Raw genomic sequence first — 10,552 nt, 5'->3', positions numbered from 1 at the left:
TTAGCAACAAACTTGTCAACCAGAAATTTGAAAAATTCTCTCCTTCGGTGCCCATTATAGAGGTTGCATCCCAAATGCATGAATGGGAAAGAGCCATGTCTGAAACTGGTCATGCACTATATGGAATGAACTAGGGCAACTCCACATCGCTTAGAAGTTATAAAAAAAATTTTCTACTTGTTTATTCTTTGTCCTGAACCATTCTAGTAGATCTCTAAAAAAATTCATCAAATTTGCACGGAGCGTCTATCTCCCCTTGCAAAAATTAGAATGTCGTTAGCAAAAGATAAATGTGTGACATGTAATCAACCCTTCGGTAATGCATAAGGAACTACACTTCCTTCCGACACCCTCTTATTCAATCCTCTACTCAAGGCTTTGGATGCAAGAACAAATAAAATAGGAGATAAAGGATCCCCTTGTTTAAGTCCCCTTGATGCTTGGAAAAAATCCCTCGATTTATCATTCACTAATACGGAAAACCAGCTCTGAGAAAGGTTATTAAGGATGAGCACAATGAATCTGTAATCAAAACCAAAATTTTGCAATAGCAACTTTAGAAACAGCCACGAAACTCTGTCAAATGCCTTCATCATGTCTAATCTTAGTATGCAATTATGCCCCGTGCTCTCCGATTAACTGATGTCACCAATTCCTGTGCAAGAAGAACATTTTCTGATATATCTCGGCCTGGTACAAAGGCAGATTGTACTTGCAAAATAAGATCCAAAAGAATAGTTCTCAACCTGTTAGCTAGCACCTTTGTAAAGATTTTGTTGACAAAAGTGCATAAACTAACAGGATGAAAATCTACAAAGGTAGAAAGGTTCGCTTTTTTTTGGAGCAAAACAATAAGAGTACTAGAAATACCCTTTGGAATCAGAGTTCCAGCCATAAAATTCCTTTCTGCCTTTAAAACATCTTCTGCTATAATGTCCCAGCAATGAGTAAAGGAAACTCCTGAAAATCCATATGTACCAGGAGCGCTGTTTTTGTCAAGATCAAAATCAACTTGTTTTAGTTCCTCCATGGTAACCTCCCGCAACAAAGAAATATTTTGGTCAGCAGATACAAGAGCAAGGATATGTTGAGAACTCTTCTGCATCACTTATATCCTTTGTTGGCAAGAGGTTCTTGAAAAAACTCTCAGCCGCTTGTGAAATTTGCTCTTCATCTTCAATCCAAGCACTGTCTCTATCTTTGATTCTATGGATCACAAGCTTAGCTCTTTTATCTCAAGCTGATGCATGAAAGAAACTTGTGTTACTGTCACCAACTTTTTACCACTTCATTCTTGCCTTTTGACGCCAAAACTCCTCCTGATTTTTTAAGCTTAATAGCAGCTAGCTTGAGCATGATGTAGTTCACTTCTTGCCTCTACCGTTTGCAATGTTTCATATTGAATTCCCTTTTGCTGAACTTCCAACTCATTTTGTTTAACAGCTTTAAAGATGTCACCAAAATATTGCTTGTTCCAATCCTTTAAACAGCTTTTCAGCCTCTTTAACTTGAAAGCCAAAGAATACATACCATACCCTTGGATAGGCATGCCCCAATTATCACGCACCACTTGAAGAAAGCTAGGATTTGAAATCCAAAAATTTGGAAACTTAAATAGCTTTGGCACTAAAGAGCTATCAGTCCACATTTGCAATAATAGTGGAGAGTGATCTAAAATAGCACGATTGAGTTGTTGGACTGCTGTGTTCGGCATAAAATTAAACCATTGAAATATCCTATCTATCCGCTTCCAAACTCTAGCACCAGCTCTAACTGCTGACCACATATAGGAACTACCTGAAAAAGGTAATTCTTGAAGGCAGCAGTTTGAGATTGTAGCGTTAAGATTAGCAATTGCTCCCAAATCTTGAGCAGCTCTTCCTACATATTCTGTAACAGAAGTTATCACGTTGAAATGTGTGACTGTTTCAGCAATATATCCTAGCTCTGACCACAAAATCCGCCTTTCAGACCTCGAACATTTTGCATAGACAAAAGTAGCATTCACCATATGAGCCCAAGAATCATGCGCCACCATAACATGAAGCAGTTGCTGGGAATTATGAAGAACATTAAAATGAAAATTAGACCTCCAAAGGATCCAAATTTTATTAGATATATAAAGAAACAAAAATCAAAAGAGACTTTTATACGAAGAACTTCAATGCTAGATGCCTCCGCCAATGGTTCAAGAAGAACTAGAACAGAAATACTATGTAAATGAATTAATCGCTTAAAACAATGAACAGAAGATCTGCCCATCGCTCCCCTAATGTTCCAGATTAAAACACTATTCATGAGTTATAGACTGCAATGAACCATCAATGGCTTTAGAAGCTTGCCTGGTTAAGATTTGTCGTGGAAGCTTGATGTGATTCCTCCTTTTCTTGGATTTTTTTGAAACCACAGTAGTGAACCCTTCCTCGTCTTGAGTAGCCACTGGCTTGGATAAACGTAGATTTAGAGAATTACTGAATTGCTTAAAGGATTTCAACAGTGAGTTCCTAGCTGTACTCCCTATCGGCACTGGTGCGTCTTCACAATCCAATAAGAACTACCATAGGCAGTCTTTTCTTCTTGACTACTAGGATTAATTATTAATGTGTCATCAACAAACTTACTTAGCACTATTTGATTATCTGGAACAGTCAATTGATGATCTCTCAATTCATTTTCAATAGAATGCTGTACAGGAGCAGCACCATGGGGTATTTTCACCTTCTTCTATTTCGCAATTATTAGGAGAATCATTCTGAACAATATCCTTCTCTTTTATTTCATCTTTTTCCTTTGGAATATAGGCTATGGGATTGTCCTGAACCACCTGGGTTGTTTCCTTCTTTTCCTTTTGTTGCGTGTTGCAACGACAATCCAAGTTTGCGTGACCTTGTTTGCTGCAGATAGAACGGTAAGATAGCAAATTATCATAAACCACCTTCTACCAGAATCCACTTCGGCCAACTCCAATCCAAATGCGATTGGGATGATCCTTTGAAAGATCAAGATCTACACACGAGCAACATTCGGACGAGATAAAGATGCTGTAGCTACATCTAGCTTGAGGGGAGTACCAATTGCTCGTGCAATAGAGACAAAGACAATTTGTCAAAAAAAATTAATTGCTTATAGTTCGAAAGAAATCCAAATTGGCGCATGAGATGATTCACTATTGATTTTGAAATCCGACATCCACTTAAAGACTCGCATTGGGAAATATGATATCATCCAAAGTCCTTTTAGCCAGCATCACAGATAGTCTTCCTCCACCAAAAATGGAATAAGAATATGCCTCTGATCCAGAAACCTTTTGAGAAATCAGATTGAAAACCAATTGCTTTAAAAGACTTCCTTATTGTATCAAGATTGGGTCTTCCATGTGAAAATTCTCCCACGGTGCAAATTTGAATGGCGTAGCCATTTTGGCAATATCCTCTTAAGAAAACAAGACCATTAGTTCTTCTCTAAATTGTGAGACAGGCTTGATCCTGCATGTAGAAAAGGTTGGCTGATCCCGCAGCACATCAGCAAAAGAACAGCTAGGGTGACCTCCAACCTCCAACTGAAGAACACTGTTACGTACACAAATATTGACCATGGGTATTTTGGGCATTTTTTAACTTTGTTATCTTCTTCTGCGTTTGTTTTTCTGTTTAGCTGGTATGTAACCAATTAACAAAATTAGTAAGGTCATGCATGGGAAGATTACGTGCTGATCACATGCATGGCACCAGAAATAGCAAGGAATGGCAAATGAAGTTAGTTATAACTAACTCCACTTGCACTGCCTCTCTACTAGTATAAAGGATCAGTAGTGCCCAGGGAATATCATCGAACAGTTTGTAACAAATTCCTTTTCCCAAATCTCTTGTCTAAACTCTGATCATCAACAATAATATCGACTCCCTCGCCACCAAGAGGTGTTCTCCATTTTTTTCATCTCTTCTGGTAGGGAGCTTTTGGTCCCCTTTCTGTCTTCTGTATCAGTGGTATCAGAGCTGGTTCATCCCAGCTCAGTCAAAAGATCCAGTGGTAATGGCAGAAGGCACTAGGGGCCAAGAGAACAGGAAGTTCGAGGAAACTATCCAGAATTTGCTGAAGGAACAGAGGGAGCAGCTCGAACGAGAACTGGAAGCAATCAAAAGTTTGGTTTTGGAAGTTTGTAACCAAAAGAGCCCTGGGCAGCCAGAATCACCACGCAATTCCAAGGATGAATATCCAGGAAGCCGCGGAGGCAGCTATCATACTCCAACCAGATTTTCTCGCATCGAGTTTCCCAAATTCGGAGGAGTGGACTTCAAGAGCTGGTTATATAAGTGTGACCAATTCTTTGAAATTGATGAAACTTCTTCAGAAACTAAGGTCAGAATAGCTGTGATGCATTTGGAGGATAAGGCTCTGCAGTGGCATCAAGTTTTCATGAAGGCTAGGATTTCCAGGGATCCACCTTCATGGGAAGAGTACGTGAGGGCCTTAGGCGCCAGATTTGGGGATTGCCTTTATGATGATCCCATGGGAGATCTGAAGAGCTTGAAGCAGACCAGGACCGTGAAGGAATACCAGGATTCATTCGAAGAGCTGCTGAATCGAGTGGCTCTTCCTGAGCAATATGCGGTGAGCTGTTTCATAAGGGGATTGAGGGAGGAAATTCAGTTGTCAGTGAGGATGTTCATGCCACGTGACCTCCAACACACAGTGGGCCTAGCTAAAATTGAGGAGGCCAAAATTCTGAATGGTTGAAAAAACAACAAGCACCCGGGACCCTCAAGGATGCCTACCCCTTACTCACCAAATGTTGGCTCCAGTAACAGCTTCGCCAGGCAAGGTAATTTTAACAGCACTCCTATATTACCCAAACCAGGGGAACAAGGGGGGAGAAATGTGGGGGAACAGAGGCAAAATTCCTGATTCTTGAGCACTGCAAAAATGGATGAAAGAGAGATAACTGGTGCAATGAACGTTACAGTCCCGGCCATCAGTGCAAGAGGAGGCAGCTTTTCAGGATTGAATGCGTTGAAGAGGAGACTGAGGAGCAGGAACGAGAGTGTTTGGAGGAGGATGAGCAAGAAGTGTCGACAGAAGGTAATCTAGCTCAAATTTCTACAAGTGCCATGTGTAGCTTACTGGTTCCTAATTTCAAGACGATGAGAATACATGGCCAAATCGAAAGAAAAACCTTCAGTATCCTTATAGATTGTGGCAGCTCCCACAACTTCCTACACCCCAACATGGTAAGGAAGTTTGGCCTGAGAACGGTGCAAGTTGCCCCTGTTAAAGTAGTAGTGGCAGATGAAAATTCTCTCACCACGACCACTCTATGTCCTGGGTTCCAGTGGAGAATGCAAGGCCAAGCATTTGAGGGAGATATACTGGTCCTACCTGTAGGCGGTTGTGAAGTAGTACTTGGAATGCAGTGGTTATCTACTTTAGGGGATGTCAAGTGGAATTTCGCTGAGTTACGAATGGAGTTTGTTCAGAAGGGCAAGAAGGCGGTATTAAGGGGGACCAAGCAACAACCAGTTCAAGTAGTTTCCAAAAAGCAAATGCAGAAGCTCCTGAGCAAACCTGAGCAAATTGAAACAGCTCAACTATGCTTGGTGACGGCAGAAAATGACTACAAGGAAGTGGAAGTGACAGCGGACTGTGCCTCCATGGAGCGTGAAGTAAAGGTAACTCCCTACAAACACCAACTTGAGCTACTTTTAGCAAACTACAATGAGGTATTTGAAGAGCCTATGATATTACCCCCTGCTAGAATGCATGACCACAGGATCTATCTCAAAGAGGGTACACAACCAATAAATGTTAGACCCTATAGATACCCTGCATTTCAGAAAGGTGAAATCGGAAGGTTGGTGACTGAAATGTTGGATAATGGTGTTATTAGACCCAGTAATAGCCCTTTTTCCTCTCCCGTAGTCTTGGTAAAAAAGAAAGACGATACTTGGCGAATGTGTGTGGACTATAGAGAGCTCAACAAGGCCACGGTAAAGGATAAATTCCCTATTCCACTGGTCGAAGAGCTCTTTGATGAACTGTTTGGAGCTGTTATTTTACTAAATTAGATCTAAGGTCGGGGTATCACCAGATTCGAATGCATTCGGACGATATTGCTAAAACTGCATTTCGGACTCATGATGGACACTATGAATTTTTAGTTATGCCATTTGACCTAACCAACGCACCATCAACCTTCCAGAGTTTAATGAATGATATCTTCAGGCCTTTTCTAAGGAAGTTCCTACTGGTTTTCTTTGACAACATCTTGATATACAGTAAGTCCGGGAAGGAGCATATACAGCACTTGACAACAGTGTTTGAGACTTTGCTCAAACACCAACTCAAGGTCAAAAAGAACAAGTGCTCTTTTGCGGCTGACAAGATTGAATACTTGGGTCACGTGATTTCGGTAGAGGGAGTTAGCGCAGATCCTCAGAAACTTGTGAGCATTCAGCAGTGGCCTACACCTGTTACTATTAAGGAGTTGAGGGGTTTTTTGGGCTTGACAGGCTATTATCGCAGGTTTATTAAAGGATATGGGATAATAGCAAGGCCCTTAACGGATCTGCTCAAGAAAAATGCCTTTGCATGGCATGATGGAGCCACCGCAGCATTCGATCAATTGAAGCTTGCTATGACCTCCCCTCCTGTACTAACCTTACCAGATTTTTCCCAGGAGTTTGTAGTAGAAACGGATGCTTCCAACTCGGGCATTGGAGCTGTTTTGCTACAGCAGGAAAGACCACTAGCATTCTTTAGCAAGGCCTTAGCACCTAAGCACCAGGGCCTATCAGTTTATGAAAAGGAAATGCTAGCCATTGTGAATGCAATACAGAAATGGAGACCATACCTGTTAGGAGGACATTTCATCATCAAAGCCTCAAATATCTGATGGAGCAAAAAATTTCAACACCTAGCCAGCAGAAGTGGTTATCCAAATTGATGGGGTATGACTATGAGGTGCAGTTCAAGAAGGGTAGTGAAAATGTCACAGCTGATGCTTTATCTAGGATACCTCATGCAACCGCCACCTCTTGGGCAATCCATGGTATTACTACTGATTTGCTATCTGAGATACAGCAATCATGGCAATCAGATCCTAAGGTACAGGAAACCATTCAGCTGCTGATCTTGGGTGACACTTCCAGGGCCAAGCATTATAGTTGGGACAACCAGGTGTTGAGGAGGAAGGGAAAACTGGTAGTAGGAGCTGACAAAATGCTCAGGGACAAAATAATAAAATTCTGGCACACAAGTTCCTTTGGAGGACACTCTGGAGTTCTGGTGACATTCCATAAATTAAAGGGGACATTTTATTGGAAACACATGCATGAGGATGTTTACAAATTCGTTACTGCTTGTGACACATGCTAAAGGCATAAGGCAGAATTGGAGCTTATCCGGGTCTCTTACAACCGTTGCCAATACCTACAAAAGTCTGGACAGACATCTCGATGGATTTTATTGAAGGCCTCCTGAAATCTCAAGGAAGGCAAGTCATTATGGTGGTAGTAGATCGTTTGAGCAAATATGCACACTTCTGCGCCTTATCTCACCCCTACACCGCGATGGAGGTTGCTCAATCCTTCATGGATCACATTTTTAAGTTACATGGACTCCCTCAAACCATCGTCAGTGACAGAGATTCGATCTTTCTCAGCCAATTCTGGATAGAACTGTTCAAGCTCTTGAAGGTCCAGCTACACTTCTCTAGTTCCTACCACCCTCAATCTGATGGGCAAACTGAGGTGGTAAATAGGTGCTTGGAAGGGTATCTACGATGCATGACAAGTGAACAGCCTCGTACATGGTATTCTTGGCTGCCCCTAGCTGAATTCTGGTACAACACGAACTACCACTCGGCTACAAAAATCACTCCCTTTCAAGTGGTTTATGGGCAGCTACCCCCTCTCCATGTTCCTTACCTTCCTGGTTCGTCTGTGGTAGAGGCCGTGGATAGAAGCTTGGCTGCAAGGGAAAAAGTACTGCACCTCCTTAAGCACAACCTTCAGAAGGCTCAACATCGCATGAAGCAAATTGCGGATGCCCGTAGGACTGATCGAATTAGGACTGATCGAGAATTCACAGTTGGGTACATGGTTTATGTCAAATTACACCCATATAAACAACATTCCCTCAAATCATCCAGTTGTCAGAAGCTTGCTCCAAGGTATTTTGGACCTTTTCCAGTCATAGAAAGAATAGGGAAAGTGGCCTACAAACTGCAACTCCCTGATTATGCACGCATCCATCCAACCTTCCACGTATCATTATTGAAAAAGAAGATAGGATCTCAGACTGTCGCACCCCACTTACCAGCTGCAATCAACGATCAAGGTCAACTGCTGATCGAACCAGTTGCTATTCTGGATAGGCGCATTGCGAAGAAAGGGAATCAGGCAGCAACTCAGGTTTTAGTCCAATGGAGTAATTCATTTCCAGAGGATGCAACATGGGAGTTCTTGCACGACTTAAAACAGAAGTTCTCTGCCTTTAGTCCTTGAGGACAAGGACTTTCTCAGGAGGGAGCATCTGTTACGTACACAAATATTGACCATGGGTATTTTGGGCATTTTTTAACTTTGTTATCTTCTTCTACGTTTGTTTTTCTGTTTAGCTGGTATGTAACCAATTAACAAAATTAGTAAGGTCATGCATGGGAAGATTACGTGCTGATCACATGCATGGCACCAGAAATAGCAAGGAATGGCAAATGAAGTTAGTTATAACTAACTCCACTTGCACTGCCTCTCTACTAGTATAAAGGATCAATAGTGCCCAGGGAATATCATCGAATAGTTTGTAACAAATTCCTTTTCCCAAATCTCTTTTCTAAACTCTGATCATCAACAATAATATCGACTCCCTCGCCACCAAGAGGTGTTCTCCATTTTTTTCATCTCTTCTGGTAGGGAGCTTTTGGTCCCCTTTCTGTCTTCTGTATCAAACAGCCATGGATGCTTAACCCTAAAACTTCAAACTTCAATATTCAAAATCCTGAGAGAGAAGGGAGAAGGATTCTAACCCTTCAATCTATTAAATACACATTACCTAAGTAATTTTTTTTATCTTTTTGTATAGTGAATGTTAATTTTATTGTTTCAAACTTTTTTGTTGCAATTTCCTCATGTCATATTGGAATATTTTTATTTCCAAATTATTTGTTCCTATTGCATTCGGTCAGATTGGATCTTTTTTTTTTTTTACTCTAAAAGCTTTCTGTTTATGGTAACTAATGGGTTTCTTTTATGTGAATTTTAGTTTAGTTTTTAAGAAGATATTCTTTGGTTAGGTTCATAAAGCAAAGTCTAAAGAGCAAAATTAATTGCGCATTTGCGAATGTGGCCTTATGTTAGTGCCTGATGGAACTTTTAGTGCTAAAAAATCTTTTTTTATTTTTACCTTGTGGGATATTCGTATCAAAGTATATTTATACCTTTTTCTTTTTCTTTATATATTGTTTTTGTTGCAGGAAGAATTTGGTTCCTAATATTGAAGGTATTGCATAAATAAGAGAAAAAAATATAAGAAAAAAGAACATTATACTCATATGGTTTGACATTTTCAGGATTTATTTTTCACTTTTGCTTTCTTTGGTGAGGAAATGTTTGGGATTTTACTTTGCCTTACTGTTAACGCGATAACTTCTTCATTAATTTAGCTATTGGTCACCAGATGGGGGCAGTGCAAACAGTTTTAAAAATTTTTGGTACTTCAAGAATTGTCTTTAAGTGTCTTAGGTTGTTATTATACTTTTTTTTTCCTTCTTTTTTATACTTTTGCAATAAGGAAATATTGTTTTCATAGAACCAATAAACCTATGTTTCTTTTTTTTTTTTTTTTTTGTCTACATCGACGCGAATTACAATAATGATGCAACTGGCTAACTATTGTGCAAATGAACTATTTAAGAAGAATTTCTATTTTTTATTCAAGAAGATTGTTTAATCATTATATGCTTTTGTTCAGTATATTTAGGTTAGAGAATTTAAACAAATAAAATATTGTGTTGATTTTTTTAACTACTTTGACTTTGGATCCAATGTATAAAATATGTTGTTCAATATTCATGCCTATCCCTATTGTAATTTTTAATTTTAGCATATCCTTTTAAATGTTTCAAACTATTTTTGGATAATTACACTCTTTGAAGAGGTTACAAAGTTTATCTACTAAATGAATGTCTTTGTTTTCGAGATTTAAGTTAATAATAAGTTAAATAAAAAAAATAATTCGTGCAAGTGCACGGGATAAGAACTTGTTCTTAATAGAAAATATAGTACTAGTATGCTCTCATGGGATTTCAACCAACAAGTTTTTACTATTTCTTGAGCTGAGTTTGTGGAGTATTTTGGTTGTGAGAAATTTTGACACAAAGTATAAATCAAAATGGAGCTTAATGGTCGGCAACAACTGTTTATTTGGACATTAATTTTGTTTTAATGGTGATCTCAATTTATAATTGATAAACTTTGCAAAAGCTATCACAAATGAGATATTTTGTACATAATGAAAACTCAAACAATTTCTCCTAACACTCAACCAACAAGACCTA

The 10,552-nt window shown here is 39.5% G+C and overlaps 2 protein-coding genes across 2 annotated transcripts; both read left to right on the top strand.

Annotated features, from left to right (window-relative positions):
* The first annotated feature begins 4,923 nt into the window (after nt 1-4,923).
* Nucleotides 4,924-6,062, top strand: LOC140008799 (uncharacterized). Its single transcript, XM_072053680.1, has 2 exons — nt 4,924-5,079; nt 5,139-6,062. Exons 1-2 carry the CDS (start codon nt 4,924-4,926, stop codon nt 6,060-6,062), a joined length of 1,080 nt encoding a protein of 359 aa, XP_071909781.1.
* A 140-nt stretch (nt 6,063-6,202) lies between these two features.
* Nucleotides 6,203-6,889, top strand: LOC140008798 (uncharacterized mitochondrial protein AtMg00860-like). The gene has a single exon (XM_072053679.1). The coding sequence runs from the start codon at nt 6,203-6,205 to the stop codon at nt 6,887-6,889; it is 687 nt and encodes a 228-aa protein (XP_071909780.1).
* The last annotated feature ends 3,663 nt before the right edge of the window (nt 6,890-10,552 follow it).

This window comes from Coffea arabica, chromosome 6c, assembly GCF_036785885.1.
Source record: "Coffea arabica cultivar ET-39 chromosome 6c, Coffea Arabica ET-39 HiFi, whole genome shotgun sequence".
NCBI classification, from domain to species: domain Eukaryota; kingdom Viridiplantae; phylum Streptophyta; class Magnoliopsida; order Gentianales; family Rubiaceae; genus Coffea; species Coffea arabica.
Note: the sequence above shows the minus strand (reverse complement) of the source record. Positions and strands in the feature narration are given on the sequence as shown.

What these genes read in the sequence shown, in the direction of transcription:
- LOC140008799 (XM_072053680.1), top strand. Translation starts at nt 4,924, where the DNA reads ATGGATGAAAGAGAGATAACTGGTGCAATGAACGTTACAGTCCCGGCC. An exon ending in GCAAGAAGTGTCGACAGAAG is followed by an intron (nt 5,080 to 5,138) that starts GTAATCTAGCTC and finishes CCTAATTTCAAG; the next exon opens with ACGATGAGAATACATGGCCA.
- LOC140008798 (XM_072053679.1), top strand. Translation starts at nt 6,203, where the DNA reads ATGAATGATATCTTCAGGCCTTTTCTAAGGAAGTTCCTACTGGTTTTC.